Source organism: Sycon ciliatum, chromosome 6 (genome assembly GCF_964019385.1).
Source record: "Sycon ciliatum chromosome 6, ocSycCili1.1, whole genome shotgun sequence".
In the NCBI taxonomy this organism is placed as follows: Eukaryota; Metazoa; Porifera; class Calcarea; order Leucosolenida; family Sycettidae; genus Sycon; species Sycon ciliatum.
Window position 1 is genome coordinate 34,624,229 of NC_088648.1, and position 18,439 is coordinate 34,642,667.

At 48.0% G+C, this 18,439-nt stretch overlaps 1 protein-coding gene and 1 long non-coding RNA gene across 2 annotated transcripts; both read left to right on the forward strand.

Moving 5' to 3' along the window:
* The first annotated feature begins 5,345 nt into the window (after window positions 1-5,345).
* Window positions 5,346-10,715, forward strand: LOC135819957 (uncharacterized). Its single transcript, XR_010554022.1, has 3 exons — window positions 5,346-5,375; window positions 7,952-8,028; window positions 10,495-10,715. It is a non-coding gene; the product is annotated as an uncharacterized LOC135819957 (long non-coding RNA).
* Window positions 10,716-11,701: 986 nt separating this feature from the next.
* Window positions 11,702-13,156, forward strand: LOC135820270 (uncharacterized). Its single transcript, XM_065333587.1, has one exon. The coding sequence runs from the start codon at window positions 11,702-11,704 to the stop codon at window positions 13,154-13,156; it is 1,455 nt and encodes a 484-aa protein (XP_065189659.1).
* Window positions 13,157-18,439: the final 5,283 nt, after the last annotated feature.

Genomic DNA, 18,439 nt, shown 5'->3' on the forward strand with positions numbered 1-18,439 from the left:
CATATGGGCCAATCGCGGTCATCCGTGCTTTTATAAGAACGAAATGGCGCTTTTAGTGACATTTTGCATACAAATCCCCATCTCGTAGGGCGCAGTCACCCAGTTTCGGTGGAAGTGCGCGAGTTCGATTGGGATTCAAGTAGGAAGGGAGCGTCTCAGCTTCCTCGGACCACGACCATTCGACTCAGCACCCCGAAGACTACAACTGGTGAAATTTTAATTTTTGCCTTAACTTCCCCTTTAATAGCATCGACAAGGCCGAAAAGGCCGCGCCGCGGGAGAAGATACTCGGGCCGCGAAATGCGTCTCGAACTGCAGCCACGAGGCGCCCATTCACTTTGTAGGCGAGCTGTGACTTCACTTTTCGCTTTTCAGTGACCGGAACTGAACTCCCTATACATGGTATGGCCAGGAGTTGGCCAGGAGTTGCTATTAATTTTTGTATTGGCATGGAAACAGAGCAACACATGGCCATGACCATGATGACCATGGTACCCAGTGCCAGTGGCCTAGCTCTTGCTCGCGGCGCGCCAAGCCAAGACTAGATACATAATAATACGGAGCATCAGCAAATCGAATTTTCGATTTGATTATTCGAATGGCAAAAAGAAAATCAGAGAGAAAATTCGAATGAAAAAGAGGTTCAGCATGTAGCGCAGTCCAGTATTTTCGAATCGAGTTTTTTTTAGCTTGAGCAGTGGACCGTATGCGTGTTAAAACAAAATGGCGTCACGATTTATTGAAAGTGGTATAGTTGGTGGTACGAGTGTTCAAACCCATTTGAACTTCATACTGTTCGTCTTCTTTTTGACATGCTCTCTTTCCCTCGTCCTTAGCTTTTGTTTGTTGAGAGCTGTTTTGGCTTTCTCCTATACCTCTGGGGGATGCCAAGTGATGGTTTTGAGAGGCTGGTGATGGCTGTGAGCGAGAGTTTGCCGATCGGCGCCGTCCTCGCTATAGCGATGAAAATACTAGTTACTGCGCACCTGGCAGATATCACAACACGTCGGAGCGTCCAGGAGCAAAGGAATCTTGGGTTTTCACTGGAATCTAGTTCCTCCAGCATCGTGTAGCCCACCGTCGGTGAATGGCGGTCCAGAAAGGTCGAACCTGGTCTTCTGCAGCATCTCGCAGTCCTGCGAGGCACACTGAATACGCCTGTCATGTATTCTACAAATAAAAATCACGAAGTAGTGGACTTTACAGTGATGAGTCTCTCCTGTATGCTGCAAAAGACGCAGGAAATGTGACTGGTGTCCGTACACTGGACGCCAATATCATCCCAGTCTTCTCCTGCAGGATCTGTTTGACATTGACATACCGGTATGCAGTGGGTCGACATTGGCCTGGTTGGGCAGCTATCTGCCTGGGTGGATGTAGCAGGTTTGCATTGGCGCGTCGTCCAGTCCGACTTCTTCTTGTTACTGTGGAGTACCGGCAGGGTTTGAGAGGTTGCTCGTGCTGTGAACACATCTCTACTGCCTGTCTCGTCCTGGAAGTGCCGTCTCGCCGCTTCCTTGCTCTACAGTCACGCCGTTATTTCGCTTTGTTCCGTGGTGCAGCTCAAAACCTGCCCAAACAACTGTGAGCTCGCAACATGGTATGGACAAATTGCACCACTCATGCTGGTTAACTAAAACCGGGATAGTCGAGTAAGCGAGTTCACTCCCTGGGCCATGGCAAGATCTGTTCAGCGCGGGCTATTCCAACCTCCAAGTGCATAGTCACCGATCGATCCATGCGATGGTGGTTGACCTACAAAGAGCCAAGGTCTACGAATACTACTATTGGATGCTGTCTACATGCAGTCATCAAAATCAAAGTACCTTAGTATGCTCCAGAATAGGGCATGTGCATCTATACTTCTATAGCATGACACAACAGGGGTTCTGGCGGCACCTGTCAAACAAGCAGTAGCGACTAGTGCCAGCTACCTATTGGGGGCTAGCCGCTACAGTCTGTCACTGGAGATAATTATTATGTTCACTGTTTAGACTGAGCACAATCAATGATGCCCAATCAATCTGCCCAATGTGTGTTCTGTTCCACATAATTATAACGCCCCATCGCATCAACCCTACTACACGCACATGTCGTCACTCTAGCACGACTTGTGTTATTATTGTTTATTTTGATTCACACGATAAATAGAGCACAATAAACGTTAACTTGACCGCAGGTTAAAGGCTACTGCAGATAGAGGAACACATCGAGTTACAGGTACCGGCATCAATACAGTATCAGAGATAAACAAACAAAAATGAGAGGTACGCAGAAAAAACTCTCGTAAGCCCAAGGGGAAGTGGTTGATGAGGGATGAATGCACTCTCCACGCTCATCTACACTGTTCGTGGAAATGCACACATACATACAATAATATACAACATAGCAATAGCATGCACAGAACCGAACAATTTCATGTTCACACATGCAAGCACAGACCTGAACATTAGTACCAAAAGCCGATACAGACAATATCCCCATACACACAGACGCACACACACACACACACACACACACACACACACACACACACAATGTCCCATGTATGCGCTCGTGGCGAGAACATCACGCAAATCTACAAATGCACTGGATGTGAACCCACAGATTTTCTCTTATAGCAACGATAGCGGATCTGATTCTGAATGAAACACACACACAATACAATCATTGAATGCCCATCCGCAGATGATGGCAGGTCCTGAACGAACAGGCAGTGTTCCAGTGATGGGGAACAGAACTTCGAGTGGCGAGTGAGGTATACCGTGACACACACACGTGCGTGCGCGGGCACAGGCTAAAGTATTCAGAAATATAATCAACATCGTAGTATTCATTGGTTGGGGAATGGAAAATAGAACATTGCTGTAGGTTATTGTTGTAAGGACACTGGGAGCACAACAGAAAGGTAAGCAACTTGCTTTGAAGCAAAGAAAGTTATTATTCCACGGATCTCAGAAGGAAGGAACGTTCCAGAATGCTGCTCTGGCAACAGGCGGCCTGCATGTGCGCGGCCCCTGCAGTCGGTCCAGCTGCCGGCCTTGCAGTGCTGAAAAGAATGTGCAGTACAGCATGTCACATAGTATCGCAGCCTGGACAAATAGGCGCTGGGAAGTCCTAGTTATGTGCTCACCTACACCACGATGCACCAATCTTCTGAGCTACTTTGGCAACAACTTTGTCCACTTGAGACTCCCATGGGTGAGCCAGTTGTTGAGGGCTGCACCAAGGTGGACGGCAATGACCGCTGATGGCAAGGCAATCCACGACACACAGTCACTAGGGCATCGTCAACATGGCGCTGAGGCTGGATCGATAAAATCAACCCGGCTTTAGGCTGCCGCGGGGTTGACAACGAGGCCGCTGTCTCGAAGCTAGTCAGTCAGCCAGGTCACCGCCATTGACGAACCAGTCGCCACTGCCAGCAGTGGCGGTAGGTTGTGACAAGTGTGGTGCAATATTGTCAGCAAATTCAGTACTCAGGATAAGATGAGTGACAAAGGGAACGTTGTGTTTGATAATATTGAAGTGAACAGGGATGATCACAAACCCTGCGCGTACTCCACCGTGAGTTACAAGAAAATTCCGGACTGGACGACGAGCAAACACCAACCTGCTACATCCAACCAGGCAGATACTATTACGATAGCTGCCAAACCAGGTCAATGCCGACCTACTGCATAATGTCAATGTCAAACAGATCCTGCAGGAGAAGACTGGGATGATATTGGCGTCCAGTGTACGGACACCAGTCACATTTCCTGCGTCTTTTGCAGCATACAGGATAGACTCATCACTGTAAAGTCCACTACTTCGTGATTTTTATTTGTAGAATACATGACAGGCGTATTCAGTGTGCCTCGCAGGACTGCGAGATGCTGCAGAAGACCAGGTTCGACCTTTCTGGACCGCCATTCACCGACGGTGGGCTACACGATGCTGGAGGAACTAGATTCCAGTGAAAACCCAAGATTCCTTTGCTCCTGGACGCTCCGACGTGTTGTGATATCTGCCAGGTGCGCAGTAACTAGTATTTTCATCGCTATAGCGAGGACGACGCCGATCGGCAAACTCTCGCTCACAGCCATCACCAGCCTCTCAAAACCATCACTTGGCATCCCCCAGAGGTATAGGAGAAAGCCAAAACAGCTCTCAACAAACAAAAGCTAAGGACGATGGAAAGAGAGCATGTCAAAGAGAAGACGAACAGTATGAAGTTCAAATGGTTTTGAACACTCGTACCACCAACTATACCACTTTCAATAAATCGTGACGCCATTTTGTTTTAACATGAATATCGCGGGTTGAGGACTGGGATTTTGAGATGTGCAATGAACGGAGTTGCTGTTGTTTCTCATTGCCTTTGGGGATGACGCGAAGCGGCGGATGCTTCATCCGATTCAGGCTATTGGCGATAGGATCTCTCTTGGAGACCCCTTGAAAAGGCGGATCTCGGCCGAGCTCCTCCGCTATCCCTTGCATATCAGGAGACCCGCGGACGAATAGGTGAGGGTGGGCCCTACACTGCCTCAGCAGAATGAGATCCATGGTAAGGTCGACCCTCAAATATTTGGCACACTTTGAGTTGCCCTCTCCCTGCGGGGAACTCACCATAGACGCAGATGCCGAGACAACGCCAGCACTCAGCAGGGCTACTGCAGTACTGGGAGCAGGAGGCATACCGGGGCTGGTAGTTGGTGACAAAGCCATGATACTTGAAATGAAACAAAATGCACACTTGATAAAACTTTTCACAGTTCGAGAGAGAGGAAAGCGTCAAGATTGACAAGAAGTCCGGACTAGTACTTGAGTAAGAACTAGTAGCTAGATGCGCAAGAATGAGTACTCGTAGTGCGCCGTGTACTAGAGCACGCGCGGAGCATTCGAAAAGTATTCGAAAAGCTTTTCTGTTTGCGGGCATTTTTCAGTCGAACAAAGCCCTAGTTTCGACTGATTGAGTGCTTTTCGTGACGATTCTCGAATTTAATTCGAATATTCAATTTGCTGATGCTCCGTACGTATACGCGAATACTGTACTAAATGTCTTTTTTTCGGAGAAGCACTCAGTTCGAACTTCGAATGACGTTGTCGTAAGTAGTCATGGCAGTGTTCCCGGCTGAGTAACAAATGTTCCTATCGTCCAACGAAGTTACTATCGTCCAACGAAGTGTTCCAGTGACCAGGTGACCATGGTGACGCTAGCAGCTAGCGCTGTAGCGGTGACTATGTTGTTATTGGAATTGTTAGTTCTAACCAGTAACAAGTTCCATGTGTGGAGAAGACTAAGTCTGATTTCTCCACTGCTCTAAGCAGCGTCTGCGCTGCTATGTTCTGCTCAGCTTGGAAGTGGACCAACAACTACGCAATGCCCATGGGTAAGAATTCAAACCATGGCAATAACACCCTGTAACCATGGTGATAGCACCCTGTAACCATGGTGATAACACAATCTGCACGCTCATCCTGTAATCATGGTATGTGGAGTGGTTGCGCACAAAGGAAATCCGTAAGATTTCGACCGTCCGGGTTCAAGTAACGGAAGTTGCTACGAAGATCCGTCCAAACGCGACCGAAACAGACCAGATCTATGAAAATATTTTTCGTAACGCGGAGTACTAAAATGCTGATACTTTACAACTCCCTGTCTTGACCCTCCTCACCCGCGAGTGCGCCGCGTCGACCCACTACGATAAAGTTCACATTGTGTGCGCAACCTCACGGTTTACGAATATTCGTTAGCTTCTTTCCTTAAAAATACTCGTTACTGCGCTACAGATTTTCGTTGTGCACAACCTCTCTAATAGCACAGTCTGGGTAACCATGGTAATAGCACGGTCTGCACACTCACCCTGTAACCATGGGGATAACACAGTCTGCTCACTCGCGCTGACAGTATGATAATAGAGGGGTTGCGCACAACTAGAATCCAAAAGGTCTAGGCCATCCAGGTTCGAGTAACGGAAGTTCAGCCCTCACCAACGCTGTACAAAACGTCACTGGCCCATTTCTCAACGGTCGCGCTAGTCGATCAATCAGCGTACAGCTAACGTACCAAAATTCTCAAACTTACCGCAATTCCTTGGTTCATACGGTGCAGTTTCCAACGATTTTTTATGGACTAACGTCTTCTTTCGATAGATACCAACAGATCGTCCGCTTCGAATTTTTCGATTTGATTGCCGTTTGGCCGAAAATTACCTCCGAAACCGGCCTCCACTCGTTTCACTTCAAGGCTTTCCAGGTGGACGGCATCGCAATTCGGAAGCGGAGAAAGGATAGCCAGTGAAAAAGAAAAACAACGACGTATTGGTTGTCAAAATCGACCAAGAAATGAATTCAATAGACCCGTTTCCGTGCTGCGCCCTCGCGGCCCGCGCGAGTGCGAAAGGGATCAAAGGGATTCTTTCTCGACAAAACAAACAACAACTACGCGCAGTGCATGCAGGTGCTTTTTGCAGTGCAGTACACTGTTATCACTGCACTGGCTGTACATACAGTGTACCTTAGTAATATCCTGTTCTTTTCCAAGACACGATTGTCGCTAGTGGGAGAACTCAGCCACCTGAAGCTTTCATAAAGGAAGAAGTAGTAGGTGAATGAGTTCGCCAGAAAATGGAACGACAAGAAAATAGATACTGTTGCTTTCGGGCGCTCATGAGACGACGGTAAGATACATGTAGGACTGAAACGATCGTAAGTCTGTCTCGACGCAAAAGAAACTCTTCTAGGAGAAGCTCGATGCGCTGTAGAGTTTGCGGTGTTCTGCTGGAAGAAGACAAGAGAACTAAACTCAGACTACAGCGTGGAGCTGAAGCACGAGCGAAGCAAAAAGCTGAGCGTGTTCGAAGAAATGGGGAAACACAGGAAAATGAGTGGGCGACATGATCTTTAGCTCGAAGCTCGCGCTAAGACACGCAGGGGGAGGGGGGGGGGCACGTGCGCCTACGGGTAGCGCCGCCAGCCACCATGTTTTCAAAATGGAGGTCGACGCTTTTGAAATCCGTGTAGACGATGGTGAGGGCTGAAGTTGCTACGAAGGTTCGTCCAATGGCGATGGAACGGAGCAGATCTACGAAAAAATAGTTGCATGTGCTAGTCACATAGCAATGAAGAAAGTTTTTGGGTTTGACCGTATGATGTCTACTGAAATTGTTCTCCGCAAATATCATCTCTATTCTTTTGAACAGCGCACAAATCTTAAACTCTATGTTTTCGTGTACCGCTGCTTGACCCCACATCTTGCTAGTCCCCTTCTCCAATCCTTGTTCCAGCTTAGGGCTGCTGTGCCTGGACACCAGGCTCGCACGCGCGGCCAGGCACAGCGCGCATTAGTTCTTCCGCCTGTTTCTACGCAATATGGCATGCGTTCTATTTCTTTCCTGGCGGCAGACAGATGGAATGCTCTTCCCACTGACTGCCGTCAGGCCCCGTCTCTTACTCTGTATGTAAACATGGTAAAAATTCACCTAGGGTTCCCAGTAAAAAGGCAACGCCTGTTGGGACTCCCCTAGTAAAATAATAAAATCTACTACTACTACTACTACTACTAGTAAAATTTTACAGCTCCCTGTCTTGACCTTTGTCGTACCGGAATGCGTACTACGAAAAACTTCACACGTTTACGAATATTCGTTACTCATTTTCTGTAAAATGGCGGGGTAATAAAAATAATTTAAAATTTCACAGTTTGCGTCAGACTTGGCTAGAGGCTGAGTTCTCCGCATCCATAGGAACGCCACCGCCCTTCAAGGGTCAAGGCGCAGATGCAGCTCCTAAAACGGTGATATAGTGATGATTCACTGATGAACAATATCAAATGCGCACTCGTATCACAAGCATGACGTGTGCAGAACTATGTGAACTGGGTGACGGTTTGCACGTAATCTCAGGGTCGCTCGTTGACAATTTTTGTTGGTTTTGTTGTATTTTTCCATTCTTGTTTGGTATACAGGTGTGGCAGTTGCCTCTGGACGTGAGCTTGGGGCTGGCGGGTAGAGCTGTGTTTCCGTCTTTCCGATACTTCTCTTGGTCAGTTATTTCCTATATCTGTGAGTGCGTATGCGTATGTGTGTGTGTGTGTGTGTGTGTGTGTGTGTGTGTGTGTGTGTGTGTGTGTGTGTGTGTGTGTGTGTGCGTGTGTGTGTGTTCGAATCCCGATTGTGGCCACACGTGTCTCTCTTCTCTTTCTCAGACTCCTCCTGACTTTTCTTTCGTTCTCCTGGGTGGTTACCAACAGCCAGTGTATACCGGAGTACATGCATGTATGTGGTGTGATGTGTGTGCGGGAAAAAAATGAAAAACAGCAAAGAGAAGGGATTCATTGGCCAGAAAAAGCCACTTCATAGCTGTGTGGTGTAGACCAGGCTAAATAGTGGCGGTCAATTCTTCAGCCTTGCAAGCTGTTGAATGGTGCAATCCCAGCACAAGTTGCTATGGCGTCTGTGGTAGCATCGCTATCATGGCCTCCGGAGATGGGCGTCAAATCGTCAATGGTGCGTGTGTGTGTGTGTGTGTGTGTGTGTGTGTGCGCGCGTGTGTGTGTGTGTGTGTTTCAAGGTACCGGTCCATCTAGTGTCTGCTTCTATCAAAGCAGCATGCTGTCTATACTGGTTACCCAAGCAAGTGTAGGGTGTGCATAGGTCTTGTCCGTTTTATGCAGATGTACTCCGTGTTCTGTAGACCAGGTGTGCATTGGTGGTCGATTCACATGGCTTCGCAGGTTGTGTGGATTGGACAGTCATCTGGTGTAGACCAGGTGTGCATTGGTGGTCGATTCACATGGCTTCGCAGGTTGTGTGGATTGGACAGTCATCTGGTGTAGACCAGGTGTGCATTGGTGGTTGATTCACATGGCTTCGCAGGTTTTGTGGATTGGATAGTTATCTGGTGCAAGTCCTGATCTGTCTCATTCAGATCTTGTCCGCTATCGTTGCTATAAGAAAAAATCTAAGGGTGCACATCCAGTGCATTTTCATATGTGCATGCTTCTCTTGCGACGGACGATACATGGTACATGGTGTATGGTGTGTGTGTGTGTGTGTTTGTCTTCCGTGACGCTGTCGACGCTATTGTCCAGTCCCACATGGAGCCTGTGGCGAAGCCCCTCATCTGTGGTACTTGTGCACGCAGTTTTCGTCGGCCACAGGATAGTGTGAGGCACAAATGTAACGCTGTTCGCGCAGCCCGCGTGCGCTGAGTCTGGCGCTCCCCGCCATGTGTACGACACGTCTCCTGGTCTGCCCCGTATGGGGCCACATAGCCAGTCATGACAGTAGAAGAAGGAAGGAGGGAAGGTGTGTGCGTGTGTGTGTGCGTACGTGTTGTACGTACGGGCCTGCAGTCATGACATGACAGACTTGCTGTCGTCACACATGACCGATCACATGACTGATGTCGTTAGCAACCAACAACTTTAGGGCATGTAGCTGTGGGTGGCGGGCATCGTCACCCAACCATAGAAAGAGAGCGCACGAGCGCGCGCGCGAGAGAGAGAGAGAGTGCGTGTGTGTGAGGGGGGGGGGGGGGGCGGGGGTGTGCGCTCGCGTCCTGAGCTGGATATCTTGTTCTTGAAAGTATGCAATTTTCGTCACTTTGTTGTGTCAGGTGCGCCCAATGCATCAATGTGGCTTCAAATGCTCAGCTTTGTGTTGTGTTATCAGGGACGTGTAGCAACACGAATGCAAATCTTGTTTGGAGACAAAAAAGGTCTTAGAGGTTTAGAAGCGAGAGCTGCACTTTTGTCGATTAAACCCTTTCTGTGCCATACATTGAAATTTATGCACAGTACAGTGAAATCTCGTTAGGAAGAACACTCGGGAGAATGAAGTTGAAGATGCCACTGAAACTGTACTTATGGTTGATAAATATGGTGGTAAAGACACACCTGGCAATGTGGCGGTAAACACACGCCTGCCCACACACGCTCTCCATGCTGCAAAGTTCTGGCACAGAGCTCTCCTTCTCACCACCACCACCATCAGTTCGCGCTTGGCGCCTAGTCGATGCATGGTTGGCGGTATTCGACATAGCAGGCTGGTACATCAAGTAGCGCATGGCACATAGAAGATGACACAGCAGCGTCATAGCTTGATTGCGACGTACCTTTCGTCCCCGCTGGACTCATCAGGCAATCTTCTTCTTGGATGTCTTCATACGGAGCTTGACTCACAGGGTTGTGTAGGAGGGGGGGGGGGGGGGGGGGGGCTGTTGTTGCAGAGACTTGGCAAAACTCCATACTAGTGTTGGCTAGTGTTGCCAAGACTCCACTTGGTGACGGGGGGAGAAAGGATTCTGTTGCGGAGACTTCACCTCACTCCACAGGCAAGGGGCAGGGGGAGATTAATTAACAACTTGATTTGTGCTTCCTTCGGATCGAATCTCACACAACTATAGCTCCTTGTTGTTGTTGTTGTTCTCCTTCTCTCTCCCTCTGTCTGTCTTAGTTTGTCTTTCATTTTCTCTCTGTCCCTTTGTCTCCGTATCTCTGCCCTGTAGATCAAACAGAGTTCCTGTCTGTCAGCTATATGCCCAGCGGTCATCCATAGCTCTGCAGTCTGCATGCAGGTGAGTTGAAGCTCGTCGTTAAGCGTGAGAGTCTACTGACGTTTGACCGAGCACATTGTCTGGAGGACATACGTGCCACAGAAGGCAAGTTGGGAGACAACTATGAGTTCTAGTTTCTTGTGCAAACATCACGTCTAATCGGGTTCAGTGAGCTCTTCAAGGCCATTGCAAAGGCATTAAACATGGCTGGTGAAAGGGGTGCGATTCATCAAGACGGTGATTCCTAGGGACGAACAATTGCAGCATTTGTACATCTACGAGCTGCACTTTCTCACCGGCGGACTCAACTGCTCGCAGTGCTTCCACCATGGCTGCAGCCGCATGACGCAAATCGCACCCGATATCATCTCGATGCGACCACTGGCCACAGTCATCAGCTAAGACACTCCCTACAGCATCAAGCAGCCTATTCTCCGCTGTTAGTTGTATCGTGCCACGCAGCAATGGAACTCTTTTTTTCCTTTTTTTTGCAATGATCACAGCTCACAGGCAAACCTCTGCCGCCATCCTTACCAGAGACCGTCTCAATTCACAAACAATTTCAGAACTTTGAACACCACATGAACGAACACCTTCTCCTATTGGAGACGGGCCATGTACATACTACTTGTCGATCCACCCGCATTCTGGCGCGCCGTCAAAGTTTTGACATTTCACGGTTCAGTTATTCCTCCCAACTCCATCTCTATGTGCGTATATGATCGATAGAGACAGCCCTTACTTCTACGCATGGACTTTCTTACTTTCGTACTCAACTGTTCTAATAAGTTGTGTTGGCTTTGGTGTGTGTAATACGGCTGCGGATCTGAGACCTGTGGTTTTGGGAGCTCATTATGCCTATCACTATTAATTTTAACCCACTCTTGTTCGTTTACGGAAGTCTTGAGTGCACCTATAGAGGTTTTTCGAATGACGTCACACGCCCCCACGCGGCGCAGCTGCTGGCGTGTTGAGTGGCAAAAGATGAGATCGAGTGAGATCGAGATTGGCCGCCAAATACAATTTATTTATTTTGTTGACGGCTTGTCGTCTTTCTTTGCTATCCACTCAGTCCACACTGGCCATTTTCGCTTTACGCTTGATCTTCAGGTTTATCTTTAGCGCTTTGTTTGTGTAACCGACATTGATCAAGGTCGAAATGGGGAAGAGCTGCTCGGCTGTTGGCTGTACGAGACGATTCAAAAAGGGCGACAAAGGTTGGACAAGATTGCCCTCTGAAGAAAGTGAACCTGAGCGCAGGGAAAAGTGGATAACTGCTCTGCGAAGGGAGAACTGGACACCAGGAAAGCACAGCTGGTTATGTGGAGCGCATTTTATCGGCGGGGCGAAGAGTGATGAGCCTTTGTCACCAGACTATGTGCCACGTGTGTTTACGTTTGTACGGTCCCCAGTCAAGAGGAAAATGCAGGAGGAGTTGGAGGCTTACCACCGGCGTGCAAAGCGGACTCGTTTGTTTGCTGATCAAATCGCTACAAAGGCTGTGGAATCGACTGCAGCAACTCCTACTCCTGATCCTGCTGAATCCGCGTCCACTTCAAAATCTTGCCAAACAGATCTCACCATGGGCAAGCTTCACGATTTGGAGAGTGAAAAGGAGCAGTTGAAGGCATCAGTAGCGAAACTGCAGGCCCGAGTGACGGAGTTGGAGCTGGAGAACGCCACCTTGAAGCTGAAGCAGCCGTCTTATGGGTACACTGAAGATAATTTCAAAAATGACCCTGCCAAAGTCCATTACTACACTGGCCTGCCTGATGTGAAAATCCTGTCAACTGTCTTCTCTTATGTGTCAAAGCCTCTCTCTGCCCATGGTCATAGCAAGTTGTCCCTCTTCCAACAATTCATCCTCGTGCTCATGAAACTTAGACTGAACCTCGCGCATCAGGACTTGGCTTACCGCTTTGGCATCAGTCCGGCCACTGTCACAAAGATATTTGAGAAGTGGATTCAAGTGATGTTCGTCCGGCTACGCCCACTTATCCGCTGGCCAAACCATGGTGACCTGGAGAAGACCATGCCAAGGAGCTTCCGCGGACAGTTCGGTCGCTGCGTCTGCATAATCGACTGTTTTGAGGTATTTATGGAGAGGCCACGTAATCTTATGGCTAGAGCTCTCACCTTTTCACATTACAAATCCCACAACACTGTCAAGTTTTTGGTTGCTGTCACACCCCAAGGCTCCATATCCTTCATCTCCAAGGCTTGGGGCGGACGAACACCTGACAAGCATTTGACGGAGAACTGTGGCCTATTGAAGCTCCTCAATCCGGGAGATCAAGTCATGGCGGATCGTGGATTTACTATCGAAGACAGCGTTGGCATGTACTGTGCCAAACTAGTCATCCCTTCCTTCACCAGGGGGAAGAAGCAGCTGAGAAGGCAGGAGCTCGAGCAGTCACGCCAAATCGCGAATGTGCGTATCCACGTTGAGAGGGTGATCGGCCTGCTTCGGCAGAAGTATACCATCTTGCAGTCAACCCTACCTATCACCCTATTGAAGCATGATACGGATGAGAAGGAGTCCATGATTGATCGTATTGTTAGTGTGTGCTGTGCTTTGTGCAATTGCTGCAAATCTGTTGTGCCGCTCAACTGAGCACTGTGATAGTAGTTTGTAGATGATTGTGATTTGCTGCAACGGGTTTATGCATTGTGGTACTCTGCTCATTATTCACGTTGCCGTTATTATCTTGGTCATGAAACTCATCATGCCACCATGGTCGTGCAATGTCAGCTCTGCTTGCCATATCAACGAGTGTCAGTTATTTTGCCTATGTCTGGTGGCACCCTGTTTCAATGTCCATTGGATGCCTGAACTGGCCGGCTATGCGATGAACTGTGAATGTATTGTTTAATTTTTTTAATAGCATCAAATGGAAAATTGCTGTACACCATGATTAATGAAACTGTCTTTGTGTTCGGCAATGTGAACTTCAATATTTGCATATAAACTAACACTATCGGCACCCAGACAAGTTGAACTTGTTCGGTTGTGGATGAGCTTTGGGTGTAAATCCACTTCAATGCTGGGGTTCCATTCCCTTTCCCAGGAGTCAAACTCAGCCAAATTGGGAGTTTAGTGTATCTCTCTTGTTGCCGCAATTGCCTTTCACAGGCACAACAAAGTCTGAGTGGTGGTCCAATGGCTTTCACTATGGAGAGGATCTTGGTTTAAAAGAAGACACTGGTTCACACAATAATTATACAGAATGTGATTGATGAGGTACAACAGTGTAATCGCTACTGACATACGATTTGAATACCTCAAAATTAGAAAACTAGTTTATGCCATACTCCATACACAAGATATCCAGCGACGTCATGCGTATACAATGTAACTGTACAAGTTGCAGGATGACGGCATCGTCAGGGGTAGACTTGAGCAACGTACATACCATACGGCAGACTGTGAAATGAAGAACAGGCATGACCAGTGAATGCTGCACAATACCTCAGTATCAGTATTCCTGAAAGGTAGGACCTGTTAATAATTACCACTCGAGAGAAGACTGTAAACTCATCTTGTTATCAGCAAACTGAAATACATTACAAATAAATTATAAAAGAAGAAAGGAAAAGGACATATGGAAACGAGTTAAGAGTAACTCTCCACCACTGTATGTCCTTTTCCTTTCTACTTTGATTATTTGCTCAGTACCCGAGTTTCAAAATACATTATAGCAAAGGAAAAGGAGCGAGAACACGGCAAGCTACTTGCATGGGAGAAAAGGCTAACTCACTCCACGAACTACAAAACAAATCTCATCCTTTCACACGCAGTGAAGGAGCTTACAAAAGTGAAAGGCAAGTGCATATGGCTGCACACACAGCCTACGCTAGCTGCAGCGCTGGTACACCGGAACTATTATCATAAAGAGCCAGCCAGCATGAATCAAAGCAATCGACTGTCGCGACACCAGTGCAGACAAAGTGATGCGTACACAATACAGACAAGGGGACAAGTCCAGCCAGATACAGTTACTTGAGCAGAGAGAAGCACCAACACAATCTTCAGGATGCATGCACATAATTCTAACAGGACCACTCCTCAAGCTTTCGACTTCTTCTGGCGAGCTGCCTTGCGGCATTCAGGACAATGCCAGCTCTTACCGGGCTTCTTCTTGAGGCCTAGGCACTTCACATGGAAGAAGCGGCGAGTGCAATCAGTATTAGCACACTTCGCTACATCACCGGCCTCTTTCCCGTCACAGTAACAACCACCTGGCGATGACAATGTAGTCTGTGGCAGACCCACTGTGGCTGATGCGCCCGCTGCTGCTGGTGGTCCGTCAGGTAAGCTATCAAAGTTCTTTGAATACCATTTAGCGGCTAGTTCCGGTAGAACTCCAAGTTTGTAGAAATCTACAACTGCCTCCAAGGCTTTAGCCATAAACGGCGCATCAGGAAGTATGCGCTCCACGTGCAGCTCTTCCTTGTTCCAGACTATGAAGTCACAGTGTCTGGCAGCGCAGACCTTCAGCTGGAGCTGGACCTGATAGTAGTAGGCATGGTCGTGCTTTAGGCGAAGCTGTGGCAGCAACCCGGAGGAAGACGGGTCCTTCTCCAAGCAGAATTTGCTCTCGTCAGCAGCATCAGCGAATGCCTTGTCCCGGCATGAATAGGGACACTTGATCTCAAGCACACCGGCCCCACAGCATGCACAACTGACAAAGCCATCTGGGCTTGCCCCAAGATACGGGAAGTCAGGAGACAGGCAAAGACCGCACTCAGTCACAGACAGCTCCTTGGGAACAGCCCCCTGCTTCCTTACATACAGCTCACGCGCACTGGCCTCATGCTCACAGCCCCATTTAGTGGCTGAAGTTGTGAACGCTTGCGCCTCCGGATAACAAATGGCTTTGATGAGCGACACGGATGGATTGCTGGGATTGGTGCGCGTAGCAGCTTTGAAGCGGGATGCTGTTACCCTGCCAGCACGGTAGCGAAACCACTGCTTGGAGGTAGCCTGGTCCTTTGTGAGCCTCTCCACAGCCTTTGCCTCCTCCGCAGTCACAGTTATTGCGCTGAACACTTTTTCACAGTGCTGCAGCACATCGGCAAAGTTGGCTGTCAACAGTGCGTCATTGTAGAGCTCGTCTACCAGGTATGGTGGGCAGCCGTCCTGATCCTTTGGAGCGTACCGGTCAGAGAAGGCAGGCATACTGCTCAGCACCGCACAAGAGCCGGCGGAATCCAGAGAGGCACATAGGGCATCAACTTCCTCAGCGGTGGGATTGTCAAACGGAGCAGGCTTGCTCTTGGCGGAACTGCTGGTAGCTCTTGGTTGTTTATTCTTATCCTTCCTTGGGTCGGGCACAGCAAGATCAATGTCAATGACCCTAGCATACTCCACAGTTTTCATGCTTGGGGCAATCCACTGACAAGGCAGGGAGGTACATGCAGGCTCTACTGCCATGGACGTACGGACAGACAAGCTCATGAGCAAAGCTGCGATGTGCGAGCACGCTTCGCCCAGGCCAGCCATGCAATTACAATGCGCACAAATCACGATTCCGTCCTTCTCCGCGGCTACCCAAGGCCTCAGATTATCTGCAGACACAGTCTGCGAATGCCTGACCGAAGCTGTCACGAAAAATTTCGTGCTGTCAGCATTTGCAGGAAACGACAGGACGTCTCCAACCCAGCCAGATTTTACGAAATTATAAGCATCCAGACTTTTGTAGGCTTTCAAGGACTCTTTGGTGTACGGACTAGGAGTATTTACAAGATAGTTATAAACATCAGGCCACTCAATACTCGGGAAAAACTCCACGGCAGAATTTTTGGAGAGGACGTACGGATCGGACACATTTGAAACAATTCGGTCAAGCTTCTCGCGATACCGCTTCTTGGCTACTTCGTCCAGCTCACCGTAGATTTTTCCAAATTCTCTAGGCTCCATTTCAGCAGTCATAACAAGCAGGTACCCTCTCAAGAACGCACAAACAAGCACGAATCTGATCGTCAAATCAGCAAAGAAATACTGGAATAGTGCAAACTCAAACCAAAAAGTGCAGCTGTCACCAGGTCACGGTCTTTTTGCCACTCAAGGTCACCTGAGCCCACGCGGGACCGGCACGTGACCACTTTTCGAAAAACCTCTATACAGTCTGTATCGGCTATAGAGTGACCGGATATAAGAATATATCGGCTACAGTGATATTGGTACGAAATATCAAAAGCAAAACGTATTTTATCCAGTACAAATATCACTATAACCAATATTATCGGATGTAATGATATATCGGATATTATGATGGCAACATAGAATCAAAACATGCATAACACACTACATTATAATCGGCTATAGTGATAACTTTAAAATACATGTTGCAATAATATCAAAGGCCCTATTTTTTTTACTTTCTTCACGTTGCTTATTTTGATAGTGACACATGTACATGTACATAACAGAATTTTTTATGGAAATGCGGGCACTGTCAACTATGCAGCATGCTCATTTGTCAAAACGCCATGCTGGAAGTATTCCCTTGCCTTTCATGTGTCGCTCGAAAAAAATCGATCATATCGCATATAGTGATGCATCGGTTATAGTGATAAAATCACGGAAATCAAAAGGGTACGCTATAGCCGATACAGACTGTACTTTATTTTACTACTGTCGTGGACAGGGAACTCCAGTCAAACGATCGGGGCCGGCACCCTCAGTGTGTAGAGAGCGTTGCAAACTTGCATGCAGTGCACAATCATGTTGACCGATGTGACCAGCGTGCTGCAGCGCATAAGGCATGTACATTGTATGTGTGTACAGCTTACCCACGGCTGCATGGCCAGCGCCCTGGGGCCGCTAGACGTGCGACCGGATTTCCATGTCCACTACAGTGGTAGTGTTCTTGGTTTGGTATCTCCATGTACACATAGGCCTCTTCAACAGCTGTTCGTGAGTTATATATTTATAACCAGCTGTTTGTGAGTTATATATTTATAACCAGCTGTTTGTGAGTTATATATTTATAACCAGAACTGATCACTTACATGTATGTATGACTGACATCATGCGCTTATGGGTTTGTGTGTGTGTGTGAGGGGGGGGGGGGGGGGGTGGTGCGTGTGTGTGTCAGCTGATTTGGATTTGGAACTGCTACCATAGGACTCTTCTACCTGAAAATACGGTTGGTGGATGGTCGTGGTCCAGATATTCAATGTCCGGACGATCAACCTCCGGATAACTGATGCATAGATTATTGATAGTCTGGATAATGGATATGTCCAAGATCAATTCTGAGGATAGTGAATTTGTCCGGATTGTGGACACTCTGCTGAATCGTGTATAACGTTAGCTCATGTCGTCATGCAGTCATGCTCTAAGCCATGCCTTGCCCTACCATTTTCATGTACAGTAGAACCTGTGACTAACCACCACTCCTTGGGGCCAGGTTGTTTGATCTGAAAATAAGAATGGCATTGCGCAAGTCCTGGGGAATTGTATTCGCTGCATTTTGACATACTGATTGCCATTGAAATCCGATCATGTGAGTCAAGTCGCGTCTGTCCGCTGCTCCAGTTCTAGAATATCACATCATGTGCACAGCGCCCATAGCCTGCATAGGCCTACAGTAGGGCTCCCCCGCGCCAGGCTTGGTATCAACTCTCTTGATCGGATTTTATTGATCAGTGATCATGCATGGTGATCACCATTATAAGAAATCAGTGATGTCATGGTTTTCCGCGATGATGTAATGATTTTCCGGGACAATTATTTTCCTGTTTCCTCATTACTCATTCAAAGTGTAAAAGAAGAGCTGCATATCGAAATGCAAAGTTACGGTTAGTTGGATAAGAGCGACGATGGATTGAGAGGAACGATGATAGAAAGAAAGCAGTTACTGTGGCTAGGTGCAGCGCTGCGACCCACTAG